This window comes from Engraulis encrasicolus, chromosome 22 (genome assembly GCF_034702125.1).
Source record: "Engraulis encrasicolus isolate BLACKSEA-1 chromosome 22, IST_EnEncr_1.0, whole genome shotgun sequence".
Lineage (NCBI taxonomy): Eukaryota > Metazoa > Chordata > Actinopteri > Clupeiformes > Engraulidae > Engraulis > Engraulis encrasicolus.
The window spans coordinates 47,487,488-47,507,328 of record NC_085878.1 but is presented as its reverse complement, the minus strand read 5'-3'; the positions used below and the strand labels follow the sequence as shown (position 1 = coordinate 47,507,328).

General features: G+C 46.6%; 1 protein-coding gene across 2 annotated transcripts in view; it reads left to right on the top strand.

The window, feature by feature from the left end:
• LOC134438617 (leucine-rich repeat-containing protein 49) overlaps positions 1-19,841 on the top strand; it is a 95,917-nt gene that overhangs the window by 10,680 nt on the left and 65,396 nt on the right. For both annotated transcript variants that reach the window (XM_063188227.1, XM_063188225.1), the window contains exon 8: positions 7,190-7,333. In XM_063188227.1, the coding sequence (XP_063044297.1) occupies positions 7,190-7,333 (144 nt within the window). The remainder of the gene's footprint in view (positions 1-7,189; positions 7,334-19,841) is intronic.

Below are 19,841 nucleotides of genomic sequence, written 5' to 3'. Positions count from 1 at the left end.
AACAGCTGTGGTTCAGGGGTAAAAGTGCACACGTTTTTCACGCTCTCTTCTAAATATAAGGGTATATTTGGGTTTAAAAATGCTCTAAGAGATGGCCATTGTAAGTTTGTTGTTACCAGAATGCCAATGACAAAATCATAATGTTGGCGGATTACTTAAGCCAATGTAATGTCGTAGATGTATTAGTGTACTAAAAGGGTAGTTAGTCAACTTTTTGGTGGAACACTGCACTACACTACGAGGTTACTTCATATAAGCAGACACATTGATTTTGGAGCAGTTTTTTCCAAGATTTATTATGCCTAAAACAGCGACTCTGCGAAGTGGGAGTTAACTTGATGGTGTTTGGTGATGTTTATTTGATATTTATTTGATGTTTATTTGTGGGCTTGTTGGCACTGAGCAGGGGCGGAGTGGGAAGACTTTTCCCACCGGGAGAATTTTCCCCTTAGCGGCCCTTCCGCTGCCCCCCCCCCCCCAAACCCACCACCACAAAAAAAAACCAACGCGAACAACATGGTTCCCTAACCAAAAAGCCAAAAACCACAAAATCTGCAGTCGTAGGCCTACTACATGTGGACATTAGTGTTGTCAAAATATCAACCTGAAGTGGAGAATTGTAGCCTACACTTGATGAAATACACAGCCATCATCACAGTCCAAAGCATTCACGGTAACACTTTACTTTACGGATCGCTAATAAGGTGTTAATTTCATAGTAATTTCTCAGTAATTTCAGTCTAATTTTATGGTAATAACAGCAAAATAACCACATGGTTTCCAGTGCAATTACACTATAATTTTTCATAAATAACAGCAAAAATAACCATACAGTTTCCAGTGCAATTATGCTGTAGTTTCTAGTTAATAGTAGGCTAATGGAAACAGCTACTGTGTCATCATAGTAGTTAGGTGGTAGGTATGCCAGTAACTAAACGGTATCAGCCGAAGTAGTTTCATACTAATTAGGCTACATCAGGGCCGTAATGTGCATTATTTCCTCTTCCTATGTTATTGCATAGAAATGACCACCCAAGCATCCTTGTATTATTTCTGCTTAATTACCTTGTAAACAATGGAGTAGTTATATGGAAATAAGATAGAATCAGGGCCGTAAAATGCATTATCACCTATTCCACTCAATTTTATGGAAATTACATATTTTCATGGCCTTAAAATGTCTTATTTCTTATTTCCACTCAATTACTTAGTTATTATCATTTTTAATACAATATAGACTAGCCTACTATGAAGTGATTCAAGTACACAGACAAACACATTGTGTGCAAAACTTTATTTATTTTTCCAATCAGTTATGAGATTCATGTTCACTGATGTGAGGTTGTCAATCTGCCACCATCCAGAGGAAGTCCTGTGAACACAAACAAACAAACAAACAGAGAAGTCAACTGCAAGACCGGTTTCACCACGTTTATTTTTTAATGTTATCAATTCACCATCGCTAAAGTTGCTTCTGAAATGCAGTACCATGTTAAATGCACGTTGTAAATCTTCCTCAGGCTGACATCGTTGCTGATTTACAAAGGCAAACTCTAGCTAGCACCTAGCTTCAGTCATTGAAAACATGGTGGGCAGAGCTAGCTAGTGGTTTCCGTAAAGTAAAGTGTTACCGCATTCACCATAGAACATTGCAGGTTAGGCTACATCACGCTACTGTTCCATGAAAATGTGGGGAGTGTGTCTATGTTCCCACAGCCCATTGGTCCCACAGCCCATTGGTCCCACATCAGTAAGATTTTTAACATTATTTTTAGGCCTATTGGTTCTCTTAGTTTACTTGGAAATGTGGGAACATGGAGTTGTAGTGCATAGGGCTGATATTTGAATAATTTCTTAAAACTGTGGGAACATGGAGCAGCAGGAATAAGCTGGGACCATTTGGGCTGTGGGACCAATGGGCTGTGGGAACATAGAGCTGACCCCAACATGTGCACTCCACTGTCATTTTGACAGTTGTAGGCCTATTGAAATATCGTTTAAGGAAGACAGGATGAGCACGGGCACAAAGTTTTGAGTGTGGGGATTTTTAGAAGAGTAGGCTATAGCTTACAAAAAGTCTGTCTACATTGTGCAATAAACCCACCATGTAGCAACTAAGCCAAACCTAGGCTACTTCAAAGCACAACCATAAGTCAACAAAATTAATAACCAAACAGTGTAGGCCTATCTTAAAACGCTGTCTTCGTCGCAGCAAATGTCTTTGTTTCTTGCAATTACATTTTAATCCACAGTTTAGGCTACACACCCAGCACTGCTCACATCAGAATCTTGTGTGGTAATTATTTTGTTCCATTTCTTCAGACATTACATAGGCTACATCCTAAATGTGCCACATGTAAATATATGTATGATAATAACATTATTTCGACTGTAAGGAGATATACCGCTAGTTCTAACAAACCAATGCCATCAAAACATGTACAACGTGTTTTCCTGCTTAGCTGCAGTTCACTTCCTTACCACTTGGTGGAGTCTGTTCGTAACCCAAGTCAATAACCACAGAACAAGTCAATCTGGTGTGGCAGACTGTAAACTGTAACAGTCATGTGGAAATCGGAAAATAAATCACAACTTACTGATATTTCCATCCCTTGGTAACCCATCTAAATATCACAGGTTCTTGAAATACTGAAAACAAAACTATGTTACCAAGATCTAGTAAACTTCCGCGATCTACGGTGTATGAACATTATCAGTAGAGAAGGGGTGTGGCCAATTTACTGTTTGACACCGTCACTGAGGTATTGCGGTCGGGTAGACGATATATAGTCAATCCGGAAAGTATTCACAGTGCTTCACTTTTTTGACATTTTGTTATCTTACAGCCTTATTCCAAATGCTACAAATTAATCTCTGTTGTCAAAATCCTACACAAATTATTCCATTATGACCATGTGAAAAACAATTTGTCTTGACAGTTTCGCAAATTTATAAAAATAAAAAAACAACGAAATCATTTTTACAAAAGTATTCACAGCCTTTGCTTAATAATTTGTAGAACCACCTTTGGCAGCAACTACATTCTTTTTTCATTTCGAAATGAAATGGGATTAAAAGGGAGGTCATCGGTGTGTGTTTTGAACCTTTCAGTACATTGTAATTGTACATTTTGAGTCTGCACCTGGTTAAAATAGATGGGTGTGAGTTTTGAATGAAATCCCATGGAGAGTATCATGATCTGCTTCTGTAGTCAAAGTGCATGTTGACATGCATGCTTCTTTAGATGTAATTCATATCTCCAATGCTGACGGTATTCATACATCCCCAAACGATGTCAGTCCCACTACTATGCTTGACTAGCCAGATGATGCACTTTTTTGGTAAAATTCACTTGTTTACCACCACACATGCTTAACACCATCTAAAGCAAATGTATTTATCTTGGTCTCATCAGACCACACCACATGGCTCCAGTGATCCATATCCTTGGTCTGTTCATCTCTCTTGAGACCAAGATAAACAAATTTGCTTTAGATGGCGTCAATCATGTGTGGTGGTAAACAAGTGAGTTTTACACAAAAAGTGCATCATCTGGCTCGTCAAGCATGGTTGTGGGACTGACATGGTTTGGCGATGTATAGATGCCGTCAACATTGGAAATCTGAATTACACCTAAAGAAGCATGCATGTCAACATGCACTGTGACTACAGAAGCAGATCATGATACTCTCCATAGGATTTCATTCAAAACTCACACCAATCTATTTTAGCCAGGTGCAGACTCAAAATGTACAATTACAATGTACTGAAAGGTTGAAACACACACCGATGACCTCCCTTTTAATCCCTTTTCATTTCGAAATGAAAAAAGAATGTAGTTGCTGCCAAAGGTGGTTCTACAAAGTATTAAGCAAAGGCTGTGAATACTTTTGTAAAAATGATTTCTTTGTTTTTAATTTGTATAAATTTGCAAAACTGTCAAGACAACTTGTTTTTCACATGGTCATAATGGAATAATTTGTGTAGAATTTTGACAACAGAGATTCATTTGTAGCATTTGGAATAAGGCTGTAAGATAATAAAATGTGAAAAAAGTGAAGCGCTGTGAGTACTTTCCGGATTGACTGTATATCATGGCCGTGGGAAGTAGTTTTTAACAGGGGGTGCAGTTTAGGGGAAAAAAACGGGGGGGGGGGGGAAAGGGGGGCAAGGGAGGTAGACAATGTCGGATGCAAAGGAGATCACGTAAAGAATGGACAGCCAACGCAGAACCGTGAAATACAAACAAAAAGCTGCTCAGTCAGTGTTCAGTGCCAATTCAACATGAACTGCTTGCACACAACAACAACAACAACGACGACGACGTTGTAAAGATACCAACAACACACACAACAGGCTATGGCCGGTCAAAATCTGTTTAAGTGGTGACATCTGTGACAGTCATTGCTATGCGGTCATTCCAAAACATTCTCACTTGTTGCAGATTGAGTCCAAACTGAGTAGGCTATGTAAAACGTGTAGAATATGCATTGTCAAGTCCGATCTTTTTTCAAGCCTCACGCAACTCTTGCGTCATCTTCAAAACGTGCTATCCACCCCACTATAGTTTTTGCATACATGCAAACATGTACGCAGTGAAATACCATTTGCAGAAATGTTTCCATTAAGAAAAGTAAAAACAACATGATGAGCAGCATGGACACACCGTTTAAAGCGCACGAAAGTTTAAAATGAATAATATCAGTACAACATCTGAGTCCGTCTTCATGGCGCAAACCATCCTTTAGCCGAACCTACTTCAGCATGAACCAACTTTTTCGCAAGGTAAAAACATTCAATGTACCAAAGTCACTGTGCCACGGCGGGCAAAATGAATAACCACAGTGCCTTACCTTAAAACGCTGTCTTGGTTTCAAGACTTTCATCACAAATATTCCACTTGAATCCATGGTATAACACCCAACACGGCTAGCAAGTGGATGTACTGTAGCTTACACTGTTCGGCTCATTTTCTCACGTTTCTTGTGCCATTTTAACATTACCCCTAATCCAGCAATATGTCATATGTAAAGCTTAATTATGTTGCTTTTGTAACTATTAGGAGGGTAACAAATCAATACAGGAAAATCCCACGACATGTACGCCTCTCAAAACAGAAATGAAATGTTTACTGTTGCATCAGAGTTCTCGCGGGAGTAAAATGGATGACGTAGGCCTTGAGCTACGGGATGCCTTGGGGGACACACAGGTTTGGTTCACCTTAACCACAGATAGGCCTACCTTAACCAAGGGGCGTTGTGAGAAATAGGCTTCTGCTTAACCCGTCAATAAAACTAGCAGTCAGTAGATGGCGACTGTGTACTGCAAATACCAGGCAAAACATCGAGGACCACTATTATAGTAATTCAGACCAGCACGGCCTAGATGCCCATGCATTTCACCTTTTGTTCAAAGCAGGCACAAGATTGTCGTTTAAACACGCAAACTTGAAAACTCACAATAACGTTCGTTCAATAAATCACTTTGATTTGAATATTGACTAATTCCACGTGATCGTTAAAACTCCTGATCCCGCAATGCACATTTCTTCTGCACCCCCTGCACCCCAAGCTCCCACAGCAGGGGGTGCAGCTGCACCCCCTGCACCCCTAGTTCCCACGGCTATGCTGTATATACTGGTGAGTCAATCTTGCAGTGTTGATATGAAGTGAAACGAAGTTAGTTAGCCCTTCGCGATGACCAATATAACACTTTAGGGCCGGCTGAGAACATAATGCGACCGCTATAATACATTTCGCGGCCGCGGCCCACCGGGACAAGTCCCCGATCTCCCGATGGCCACTCCGCGCCTGGCACTGAGTCATCTGGCCCTATACTCACACTGTCCCCCATGACGGCACCAACAGCTGTGCTTCAGGGGTAAAAGTGCACAAGATGGCACGCATACGAGTGAGACTTCTGTGCCCTGGCTACAGTACGTACGTAATGAGGCTTTTAGCTTTGACCTTCATGTGATCTTCAAGGGATGTCTCCTCATGGCATTCTCCCTCCAGGCCTCAGCACAGCTGGAGCGCTTTGCCAATGAAAGGCTCCATATGCCTATCATTCCTCTACAGTGGGCTGTGCTCTCTCTGACACCCCTTTGCCTTTCATAAGCAAGGAAATACTGTGTTAGTAACCTACCCGTCCTTTAGCACTTTCACCCAGTCACACACATTCACATACACACACACACACACACACACACACACACACACACACACACACACACACACACACACACACACACACACACACACACACAGACACACAGACACACAGAGTTCTCACGCATATGCCGCAGGGAGCTCACCCTCCAGGCAGATGAGAAAAACACTCTCAGAACTCAGAACTCATTCACATAAATTCAGTCATAGACACTCATGGAAACACACACCCGCCTGCACTAGAATTTCACAGAATTTTCACAGAATTCCACACCTACGTATTTGTGTTTGCAGTCATTGAGACGTCTTCCTATTCTCAGAAACACATGCGACCAGACTACCTCTTCTTGCCCTCCGTTTGCTTACCCTGGTCAGATAATGAGGGCTATTAACCTCATGTGGGGGGCGGTAAGTTTGGACAAAGGGGGTTGATGGCCATGCAAACAGATGGGATTTCATAACAACCACTTCTGCACACGGAGAACTGGCAACCTTTGACCTCACATGAGATGAAGAGCCACAGGTGTTGTTATTACTCACCTGCTGTGTGTGTGTGTGTGTGTGTGTGTGTGTGTGTGTGTGTGTGTGTGTGTGTGTGTGTGTGTGTGTGTGTGTGTGTGTGTGTGTGTGTGTGTAGGTGTGTTACACTGGGCATATACCATATTACTTTGGATGTGTTTATTTGAAATTCCCATGTTCTTTTTAATGCAATAACCATTGGTGTCTATGAAGATTCTCTTTTTCCCATACCATGTTATATAAACAGTTAAGCTGTAAGCCACTGGACGTCTTCCTTGAGGTGTTTCATCTATCATTCGAAACAACTTCAGTTTTGGTTGATGTGTAGGTATTAATGCCAGATGTTTGTATACTTCTCCAGAACCGGCCCTTTACCTCTTGACAAAGTCACATGTTAGTTTGAGTTAATTTCTCTGGTGCGCAAATCATTGTTTTTTATGATCAAGAAAGTGGGTAAATAACAAATAGTAAGCGTGCCATATTTAGTTTTTTCTTGCTTCTAGATCTCCGTGATTGAGAACATCTCTCACCTGTCGGAGCTGCGCATCCTGAACTTGGCTGGGAACCGCATCAGCGCGGTGGAAGGACTGACAGGTCTGGACTCCCTCCTGGAGCTCAACCTGAAGCGCAACTGCATCACCACTGTGGTGAGTAGGCCTAGATGAGGCAATCTGAGTCTAGTCCAAACACCATCACACTGTTGTACCAGGCTGTGCACTACCCACCTAGCCTAGAAATCTAGATGCCCCTAGCGGCCTCAAATTGTAGGGGTTTAGCTCGCTAGGCTACTACCCACTCGTATTAAGGCTGACATTTTAAGTTTTTTTTTACCCAGAAGGCAACCCAGTTAGTATAGGCAGTCATTCAGCCTCTGAGTCATTTCAAACTATCCACCCACCTTGTAATCAATGGAGTTGAACCTGGAGCACATCTGGGTCATTGAAGTTTTTAGAAGCAGATGTCAGGGTGGATCTCATTACTGTTGGCACATTAATTGCGCAACATGTTTAATTTATAGAACATGTTCTTATAGAATTAATAATACAATATAATAATAATACTACAAAGTATAATAATACTTTAATCCATACAATAGTGGCACTAGCTGTGGTTTTGCCACCAGCAGCTAAAAGCGCCAATGACCCAACTGCATCTCCACTGTGGTGAATAGATGAGGCCATCTAGTCCAAGCATCCTCGCACCTTACTCACCCATATTATGTTCAATGTGGTGATGTCTTTATTGTTTCTGCCCTGCACATGTCGAACTTTTTCTGAAATCAAATCGCCCTTTTGGAACAATGAACGAAATGTATTTATGTTAACGGTGACATTTTACGAAGATTGCCCCTAAAACATCCCCTCAGTATTTCAAGCTCAGAGGGCAATCCTTAAAGCCAGTCATTCAGCCGCTTAGTCATTTCAAACAATCTGTCTTATAACAATGTTAAATGTTGTATCATTTTACCTATAGCAAGACAAAACAAGGTTATTTGGAGCTGACTGAGCTATTTATAGTAATACATCAAATAGTCAGGTATCACATCGCCAGCTGGTGTTTTAAACAACCATCTGTACACAGAACAGCACAGCCACATATCATCACTCTGATTCCATGGGGAGAGGGCTTCAGTTCACACACACACACACACACACACACACACACACACACACACACACACACACACACACACACACACACACACACACACACACACACACACACACACACACACACACCAACCTGATTCCATCTTCTCAATAAGGAGACATGATGGCACGGCACCTCTTGTCTCCTATGTGACAACTCCTTATAGATACAGGTGATTGCAGTGTGATAAATACTGTCACACAGATCAACTCCACTGTAATTCTGGTGGGCAACACTGTCATCGTGACTGTCAGGGTACTGTCTCCTGCCTGCCAGTCTTAACCCCTTGCTCCTATGGTACTGCAGTGCCTGGGTAATTGGCATGACTGAGTCTACTTACACTCGTCTGCTTTTTCATTCTCATACCGTAATTGATGTTAGTGTGTATGTGTGAGTGAGTGTGTGTGTGTGTGTGTGTGTGCTTGTGTGTGTGTGTGTGTGTGTGTGTGTGTGTGTGTGTGCAGTGTTTCCCACAGAATTTTTGGAAACTATGGGGGTAGCGGGATTTTTTTTGTTGGGGGGGGGGGGGATTTCACACGTGGCATCAAAACGAAGGTTATGTATATAACCACGGTTCTATGAGTTCCGGATGACCGCCAGAGGTGGTCAGAGAGATATTCATCGTACGAATCACGCAGGTCGAGAATTAATAACAACAAATTTACACGTGACCTGGGTGACGTCACCCGGTAGCCCCGTGTCAGGGGTTAAGACACCGGTGAACCCAGGAAGTGACCTCTTGGCAAATCTTCTCGAATACACTCCGAGTGACTGCCAAGCTCTGGGGGTCGTCCGGAACTCATAGAACCGTGGTCATATGCATAACCTACCTTCCTTCTATTTCGTTCCTTCTGACCACCAGAGGCGGTGCTTTCAGCACATGGATGACTAATACCAACCAAGTCATGAGGAGTGCCTTCCCGTCGTCAGTGCTACTGAGACGGCCCGAAGCGACCGCCATCACCACAGTAAGGTGGGGCAACATCAAGAAAACCAGGCGATGGTGCAGCCTAATGCCAAGGAGGCCATACAGCATATGCCTTGCGCGTACCAACAGCCACATGGAAGCCAGTGTAACCTGGCCCAAAGGATCCACGAGCTCCCTGAGTGAGAACCACAGGGGGCAGCAAGTAAGCAGTTAGCATAGCAGTTGACGGGGACACCTGTGCCACCCCGTAGCGGTACCATACCACCCGGTGCCACAAACGGGAGGAGCCACAATGGAAGAGGCGAACCACGGAAAAGGTCAACAACAGGGCACTGGACGCCCATAAGGAAGTTGCTCCCATGCCCATCAGACAAGTGTCGGCCCCTGAAAGCAGCTGCTGCAACAGGCCCAGAGAGGGCAAGGACTCAAGGCGGCATACATGGCACATGACAGATGAGCCGCCCGCTCCACACAAGACCGCAAGACCGGCCAGAGAGCGTCTGAGGGCAATCAGGATGGCCAGTCCCCACATTCATCCAAGGTACGGCCATCATCAGGGGGCCCACAGGTCGCAGGCAGTGTCGGACTGCCACCGCAGACCAACCGTCCAGGGCAGCAGCAGTGGGCACGACCTCACTGCGCAAGGGCAGCAGCAGTGGGCATGACCTCACGGCGCAAGGGCAGAGCGTAAGAGACGCGAGTTCCATCTCCAGGGGTCAAAGGCGAACATTGTAGCCAGATGCAATGTAGAGCAGTCAGCGATAGTAGGACCTGGCAGGGGCCATAACGGCATATCCAACCCAAAGAGGCCTCAGCAAGCGGAGGCCAAGAGGGACACCATGGGATGCCGAGGTCGGCATGCCCAACACCTGGAGGGAGCAGAGAGCAAGGAAGGAGAGCCTCCACTTCCAATGCCCGCAAGTACGCTGGTCATAAGCAGAAATCGACGCCTAGAGACACCAGGCCAGGGGTCTGCATGTCGAGAACAGGGCAAAGCGCACCAGGTCGAGAACAACAGCGTGAGCGAAACAAAACCACATGCAGCATCGGCCGCACAAAAGCCGCGTCGTGGCTTGCCCAAAGCGGACGGACCAAAAGGGACATATGGGGGCCGCCGGAAGAGAGCAGACGGCTTCCAGCAAGGCCCCGACAAGGGTGCCGCGCAAGCCAAACCAATCACCGTACCACGGCCAAGGTCTGTGTGACTCTGCCCCGGCACTCAGGCCAGACAGGCGAATGCCAGCAACCAGGAGTCAAAGAGAACTCTCACAGGGGGCGTCCCAAAACGGTCCATGGGGGCCGAGAGAAGGCCAACAAGACATGGGACATCAAGAACCCAATGCACGTCGTACGCAACGCTGCATCATAGTCCTCGCAGACGAGCTCATCTGCGACGTGTCTAAGTGGCCAGGGCAGTGCGCCCCGCCAGTTCAACGCCCTGACCGGCGAGGCAAGGAGGGCGGTCAGAAGTGGTTCAATACCCGGCAAGGCCATAGATGGAGGCCTCCAGCAGCCCGGCCAATGCCTGATCGCCGACCCATCGCGCACAGCGTCACGGTCAGCCAAACACCAGTAAAGGCCACATAGGGGCCATGGGTATAGACAGGCGGGACAGGCAGGGTAACCAGTAGTAGGTACAGCCACTGCAGCAGAGACGCGTAAACAGTCCAAGCGGCAACAAGTCGGGCCCAGCGGGAAAGGGGCGCGACACAGGGCGCAGACGCCCATGACAAGCCAACTGTGATGCCCCTGCAGCAGACGGCAGAGCATGAAGCTGAACCAGCCAGATACAGAATCCACAGTCGTAGGGGCGTGTACGCCTACCGGTGCCCAGAGCACTCATGTGAGACCATCCATAGCGAGGCCAACAGAGCGAACAGTCGTAAGCAGGGCTCTAAATTAACACACGCCAACACGCCAAACACGGATGAAAATTCATTTTGGCTAGTAGAAAAAAAATACCTACCCGCCAATTTGGCTAGTAGCGCCGGAGTGCAGTAAATTATGAACGGTAAACCGGTGCTCTGACGAACGTCAGACGGTGAGATTTCCTACATTACCCATGGACACTAGCGTCACGACGTAGCCTCCCACCGTGGGCTTTCCAGTGCAGCGAGCAGCAACTCCATGCTGTTGCACGCGCCAGGATTGAAAACATTTCAGACGACCAGCCTTCTGTCAGCTACACTGCGCTCTCACTATTCTGACACTCAGCTCTCCTCCTAAGCTCTCGTCGCTTTCGCTACAACCTTTTTTAACGTCACTACTGCTATTATTACTATATGAACCTTGCTGTAACAGGCTGCATTTTTGAAGCAGCGAGACCCTGACCGTTTCAATGACAGGACTAACGCAGAGCTACTTCTGTTCTGTAGGCTATGTTTTGTGCGAATGATGAGAATGTGGCGGGGGTTAGAGCAAGGTTCTGTGTGTTGGTGAATGCTATTAGTAGGCTAATTGTAACCGTAATAATAGTGACGTTAATAGCGACAAGGGCAGAGGAGGAGAGCTGACTGTCAGAGTAGTGTGACCGTAGCTGTCAGTTCAGTTGTCTTCTGAAATGTTCCGAGTCCTGGCGCAACTAAGTTGGAAAGCCCACGCCATCGGAAAGGAAAAAAAGCAGCCAACGACGAAGCTGTGGAAGTAACAAAGGAAGCGAAGATTCCCGAGATATTATTTACTTTTAGTTAAACTAGGCTTCTTGTCATTTTGTTGCGCTCCTCCTCTCTCCTCTCCTTTTCCTTTCATCTCTTCTCCTTCCTTGGGGTGTTCGTATGTGAGGTTTTGAAGTGTTTGGCTGTGTGCTTGGTTACTGTATGTTAAAGGTCTGTTATGTGAGTAGTTTTTGTTCAATTCCTCTGGAAACAGCTGAATCACATCACACAAGCCAATCAAATTGATTAGGCCTAAGTAATGAAAGTAAAAAATAAAGTTATAAAATAATGAAAAAATATATAGTATAATATGCTTATTATGTAGGCATATAGTAGCCTATGCAGGCCTATAGTGTATCTGTGTTGTAGAAATAGTTGAACAAAATGACCATAATTTAAACAAATAAGTAACTAGCCTAATGCATAGTTTATTTTGGCGAGATAAAAAAAAATGGCTAGTTGAACTTCTGTTTGGCTGGTAAGAAAAAATGTCCACTAGCCAAATTGGCTGGTGGTGGAAAAAGTTAATTTAGAGCCCTGGTCGTAAGCCACCGAAAACTCGAAGGGAGAGCCCGGAGTGGGGTCACTCCCGTACAGTAGTAGCAGTCAGAGTGGCATCCTGACCCCCGGACATACCACACATGAAGTGGGGAAACATGAAGAGCAATGGGAGAAGGAGCGGTAACGCTCCAACATACCAGTAGCAGCCGCAGCTGCAGTGGTGCGGGCGCCAATGGCACTCTTAAGTAGCCCATGGCAAGTCCACGCATAGCCCAAGAGCTCGGGGGGACGACGTGCAGCAGTCGACCTACGCGCCACAGTCGAGGACAATGAAGGAAGCACCTGGGTCCTGTACCCAGGGCAGCAATGCCGACATACACGTGCACCAGTCACAGAGGCTTAAGCCCAACGGCACACTCCGCGAGCCAAGGGGCAAAAAAGTCCCAGGCTCCACCAGGTCAGGAGGACAACGACATGCCAGACGTACGACAGTGGGCAAAAGCGGACAACAGGACGCAGAGCAAAACTTGCATACTGAAGCCATAGCAGAAGAGGCGAAGGCACCAACTGCAATCACAACCGTCCACAGTGAATCAGGCCAAGGCCAACAGACTCCAGACAGTCCCGCAGGAGTGCCAAAGAGCATAAAACAGGGTATGGTGTGAAACCACTCACCCAGAGCAGCAGCAGTCGTACAGGCGGAAACGCCAACGGTGCATGCAAGGAGCTGACTGGTGGAGACACCCACGGTCAGCAAAACCCAGGAGAACGACCAGAACCAGTCATGAGGTAGGGAAAAGCAAGCTACACAGAGGGGCATGAAACGGAGCAACACGCGCAACTGTAGCAGCCATGGCGGTTGAGGTGCCCCGGGCGTCCACAAGAAGCCGATGGATGAAACAGCCGACAGCAGGCGGTATCCAGGAGAGCGACAGACAGTCGCAGGACGCTGAATGGTAGAGAACAGCAGAGGAGCGGGGAGCACACATGCGGTCTCATGCAAGTCATGCAGCCATGCAAGAGAGCAAGTATGCAAGCATGCGAAGCAACCGAGCAAGCCATGTAAACCGGAATGGCAGGGTGCGTATGGCCCAGCGGCACGCCGTGGCAGCTGTAGTAGCCGTGGCATCAACAAGCATGCCACAGGGTGGAGGCCACCTGTGGCCAGAAACCCACTCTGGAGCAGTAGCAGGTATGGCACTCACATGTAGCCATCGGGCGAAAAACACCCATGGCCAACCAACCCAGAAAGGGGCCAGTGCCAATGCAATGCAACAAGCAATGCAACTGGGCTGTGACGGTGTCACCCGAACAGAGGGCATGGCGCGGGCATCGGCGGCAGGCGACAGCTGTGGTGGCGGTGGTCGACAGTCGTGGCGGCGGTGGTCAACAGTCGTGGCAGCAGATGGTGACAGCCGCGGCGGCAGCGGAGGGCGACCATCCGGGTTACTGGCAGGCAGGGCACATGTGAAAACACTGTCACCGCGTGCCAGAGGCTGCAGGTCGGCAAAACAGGGCCGACAACTCCACCAGGCCAGTCGACAACTTGTCCACCCCTGAGGGCAAGGAGTCTGGGCACATCCGCGATACCTCCAGGAAGCGTGAGGTCACCCCATTGGGCCTGCTTGGCCTCGCTGCAGCAGCCGGCGTCATCTACAGCCCCCCATGGCCAGCGGAACGGTAGGCCGAGGGCCAAACCACACCAGTTCGGCAGTAAGTGCTCTCACACGCAGACCTGAGCAAGCAGCACAGGCCACATCTGTCAACCTCAGCCGCAGGCATCTCAGCTCCAGGCAGGAGGGGCGACACCAGTCCCAGGGGCCTAGACGGCAATGCATCAGTCAGGCAGGCAGGCACACAGGGCGAGGACACCCCAGTGGTAGCAGTCGGACAGTCAGGGCCGACAGGTAAACAAGGCAATACACACAGCAGGGCGAAGACACCCCAGTGGTAGCCGATGCAAGTCAGTAACCAGGCGAGGCAAGAGCTCCAGGCCAACTGGTGAATACCACACAGAAGGGGCTGGGACATCCAATGGCAGCCAAGAAGAAACCCAGTAATCAGGCAAGACGAGGGTCCCGTGTCGGGAAGCGAACACTGCAACACACAGAAGGGAACAAACAAGCAATACATACCCACAGGGCGAGGGCACCCCAATAGTAGGTAAAAAGTTGGCAGCAGGTAGGAGATGACACTACAATGTCCAGCAAATACTGCAAATATAAAACACAAGGGGCGAGGACGCCCCAAGTGTAGCCAACAGGAGCCAGCAGCCAGGCGGCAACACCAAGCTGACAAGCAAATAATGGACATTAACATTTTGGATTCGGCCTATTTTGGACACCAGATGGAAATTAGCCCTTGGGCTACAATCTGGCATATTTACATATACTACATCTGGGGCGAAGACACCCCAGGTGAAAACAGACAATAATCAACCAGTGAAGAAATAACACAACCGGGCAGGAATAACAACCGGGGTGAGCAGAGTGCAGCCAGAGAGAGTAGAGAGAGATTGTATTGTAGATTGAATCTCTGGAGCAGCGTGACGCCAACGGTGCAAGGGCAAAGCGAACCACACTGGCCCGTGGAGCAACCGTACAGACAGGCTACACTGTACAAACAATGAAGCCCTAACGTAAATACAGGCACGTGAACACAAGTAACCGAGCTCGTGTCGAGTGTCACAACAATCGCCCAGTAATAATAACATTCAGCGGCGAGAAACACCGCGAAAATAAATCGAAACAGTAAATGACAGTCCACTTACCCAAACGATGGCCAACATAGGCAGGCAGGCGTTAATACCTAATCCCAACTCGAAAGCGCATCACGCCACGAGACCGCTCGTCAAATCCAGTTGCGGGAAACACTACTGAAGATAACGCGGTAGCAGTTAATACATGATCAGAAAACGGCCTACCTTCCACGGGAAAGGCCAAGTTATTAGCCTCCAGTCGGCGAGAACAGTGCCTCGAGCCAGGGGCTAGGCAGGCTAGGTAGCCTAGCCAGCCCTCCTCCACCGAGCGGATAACACTCAGTCGGACACATCGTAAATGTGAAAGAGATACTCAAAGGAAAAAGCGACCAACGCCGTTTCATGGGGGGTGGAAAACCCACAGCCCCAACCCCATGGGTGCGAAACGAACAAAGCGTCAGGTCAATCCCAAATTCTCAAACGATTAACTCGACACCTGCAATCGAGAAGATGAAAGAGGTCACTTCCTGGGTTCACCGGTGTTTTAACCCCTGACACGGGGGTCACCGGGTGACGTCACCCAGGTCACGTGTTACTTTGTTGATATTAATTCTCGACCTGCTGATCCGTAAGATGAATATTCAGTGCTGAAAGCACCGCCTCTGGCGGTCAGGAGGAACGAAATAGAACAAAGAAAGCAGTTTAGGAGCACTGAAATTTGTAACGCACAGACAAAAATGGTCTAAGACAGTAGGCTATACCTTTTCCCCAACACACATAACTTAGGCGTACACATTCTACATGAGGGGTGCTGAAAAGGGCTGAACAACATATTACACATTTATGTCTATACACATTCATTACACATTCATTTCTATATGCAGCCCGATGTCTCCTCTGCTGTGTCAATGAAGGCCTGTTGCCTAACTCATTATCATACAACTGTAAAAATAAAGCCTGGAGAGTGTCAGTAAACTCATCCTAACTGTCCCTTCTCTCAAGGTTTTTTATTGCTTTCATTGTTAACTACAACAACTTGACTAGGCTTTTGAACCCTCTGTCTTTCAAGCACTCATTATTTTCTCTATAGGATGTATTTACTCCAGGAGGAAAATGCGAAGGAAATCGTTTTTCAAATAGTTTAATAGAAAACGGAAATCGTTAAAAAAAAAAAAAAAGTAATTTAATTTTTTATTTTTTTTTAACATTTTCGAAACTATGGCGGCCGAATTTAAACTATGGCGGTGCGCCATAGTTTCCTTAATGTATGGGAAACACTGGTGTGTGTACGTTTATGTGTGTGTGTGTGTGTGTGTGTGTGTGTGTGTGTACGGTGCTTGTGTGTGTGTGTGTGTGTGTGTGTGTGTGTGTGTGTGTGTGTGTGTGTGCGCGTGCCTGCGTGTGCTCGTGTGTGTGTGTGTGTGTGTGTGTGCGTGTGTGTGTGTGTGTGTGTGTGTGTGTGTGTGTGTGTGTGTGTGTGTGTGTGTGTTTAGTTTTGTGTTTTGTGTGTTTGTTTGTTTTCCGGATGCTCCCTGATTTTGCTGGCATATCTTTCATCACACTGACAGCATTGAAACAGCTGTTTCTCTTGGGGCAGTGTCTCTGTCTCTGTCTCTGTCTCTGTCTCTGTCTCTGTCTCTGTCTCTCTCTCTCTCTCTCTCTCTCTCTCTTGCACACATCCTTTGCTTTTTCTGGGTTTTTTTTGACACATCAGAATTGGTGTGAGCATGATAAACAAGAACGCTGCAGCTGCTTTGAGGGCGAGATTGAATTAATGAGGGAGAAAGGAGCTGGAGCTGGAGCTGGAGCTGTGGTCTCCATGTCAAAGCTAAGCAACCCTGAAATGGGCAGTCCAGCCTGAGGAAAACACACAAATGCATGTTGGAAAAGGGCGACAAAATAAACACACACACACACACACACACACACACACACACACACACACACACACACACACACACACACACACACACACACAGACACAGACGCATGCAGACACAAATAGCACTCAGGCTGTAATGTGGGCCTGTGATTTTCAAAAAAAACAACATTGTAATTTTCACCGCAGCAAACTTCATGATTGTCTTTCTTGAGTGTTTTGGTCTCTCTCTCTCTCTCCATCTCTCTCCATCTCTCACTTTCTCTATCTCCATATCTCTCTTTCTCTATCTCCATATCTCTCTTTCTCTCTCTCTCTCTCTCTCTCTCTCTCTCTCTCTCTCTCTCTCTCCCCCTTCAAACGACTTCCTCCTCACATAATGACAGGATGCAACACTTATACGAGACCCACAAACAGCAGCGCTGAGTGATGGCAAAGAGGCCGAAATTCCCCCACAGTGCTTCAGACTCAACTCCTCTGCTTTCTGCTTATTGCTCACTGTTGCGCGCCAGCTTTTCAGCAGGTGCTGATGGCTCTACTCTGTAAAAAAGAAAAAGAAAAGAAAAGTTAAGTGGAAAAGTGGTAGAGGTGTGTGAATCCGTGGGTGCGGTACACATACATATTTCCAGAGTCCTTTTATGCAGGGATTTACAAGCTTCTCTGCAGATCAATTCTGAAAAATGGTACCTTGATCATCGCGTTTTAGAATGGAAGAAAAGACCAATTCATCTGATGCATTCCATGGCTTGCTGAGTAGTTACGTTTCTGACAAAGAAACAGTTCTGATACTGAATTGGTAACGTTTTGGGAAAATTCTTAATCTTCCCCTAAAACCTAAGGCGCCATTTATACATATCGGGTATTTTGATAAAGAAACGTTTACCAAAATATTTTGGTTCACAACATCGGCAAATCGGCATAAATATGCTGCCAAGAGCTGTCATAAATACGCTAAGCCTGTGCTTGGTAAAGGGCATGCCACTGAGTTTGTATGAAGATTCATTTTAAGAGGAAAAACCTCCGTTTGGGTTTAAACCAAAGTCACAAGCGAAGGGAAAGGTCTTTGTTAATCAAAATACCTGAGTATGTATAAACGCCCCCTAAGGTCAAATATGTTTTTCTGGCAGTGTAGATTGGCTACTATTTGCATTGCATTTGTACCTGTCGGTAGCTGTAGCAATTTATACTCCCGCCTGTAAGAAAGAAAGTAAAGTAGAAAAGTGGTGGAGGAATGAAACAGCAGGTGTGCTGGGCTGTATAGACCTCGGATGTATGCTTCTTTTTTACCAGTGACAGAGAGGGGCTAAGTGGCTGTCTGGAACCAGCTACCAACTGAGGGTGGGACACATTTGTCAAAGTAGATACTTTTCAGCCATAACAAATGTCCCAAGTTGTGTTTTTATGTGTCAGGCAGGGGCTTACTGTAGAAAGAGGGCTGGCTGTTCAGTGGGGCACTTTAAGTGAGCGAGAATGAGTGTGTGTACAGTATGTGACTCTCAGACATGTGTGTGAGGGGTTCAATGTGGGAGCCGTTCTGTCAAGTGAGAGAGAATGGGGTGCTGTCTGTTACGGTATGTAAATATACTATAGGGCTTTTTAGAGGCAATCTTACTCTAAATCCTGCTTGCTGACAGAGTACATCTTCGCTGCCTTAGATGAACTCTGCTTACTCACACACACACTGACACGCAGCTCGCTTGGACATGTGCAGACTCTCCCTCAGAGTTTAAATCAGGCTAGAGCAGTGTTTGGCACATATTTTGTACTATACAGTAGCTGCTTCCCTTTCCGTTAGCTCTTACTGTGTACTTCTTACTGCTGTAGTAGATGCCGAAAGTATATCCTAGTTGCAGGGCATATTTTAATTGTTTGGATTATTTTATGTACTGATAATAGTCTATATGCGCACGCACACAACACAATGGCCTCCACACTACTCATTAAGTTCCTGCTGTTGCTTTTAGTGTTACATTGTTGCCAGTGGTGGATTGTGAGTCGTTTTGTTTGTATTTTTCTGGGTAAGTGTTTATGTGTGCTCTCTCTACTTGTCTCTCTCTCTCTCTCTCTCTCTCTCTCTCTCTCTCTCTCTCTCTCTCTCTCTCTCGCTTCATCTAGGTGTCTCTCTTATCCATACGGCCGTGCGCACACACACGCACACACACGCACACACAATCAACAGGAAATGATCAAACCCCCCAGGTTTATTTTTAAAGTGACATTAGCATTATCGATGATGTCACGTCATCACACAGCCTCCTTGTTCCTCCTGTGCCGCAGCAAGGCCAGTGAGCCTGAACGAACGCTCCCTCCTGGAGTCTTCCTCGTTGCCACGGTGAAGAGAGAAGGTAGGCAAAGTAACACCCCCACCCTCCCACTCCCACAGACCCCCCGATACCCACCATTTCCTTTGATGCCCACTGATTGGCTGGCCGTGGCCATGCACCACATCAGCTGAGCGGTGACATCATTGTCTGTCTGAGATGCCGCTGCTAAATTTAGCCTAGTCACAGTGATGAAAGAGTGTCTGCAGAGAGGGAGGGAGGGATAGAGAGAGAGAGAGAGAGGGAGATTGAATAGAGAGGGAGACGACTGAATGGAAGATACTAAGGTAAAAAGATGGAGAGAGAGAGAGAGAGAGAGAGAGAGAGACAGAGAGAGAGGAAAGCGAAGAGAGTGATGACAGAGGGGGAGGAAAATTGAGAGAAATGTGGAGAGTGAGGTTAAAAAAGGCAGAGAGAAATGGAAAGGGAGTAAGAAAACACGCAGTAGAGATGCTGAATAGAAAAGGAGGAGCGGGAGGTGTGTTTTTTTTCTCTTTGTAGGCATCACTGCAGTCAATCCGGCG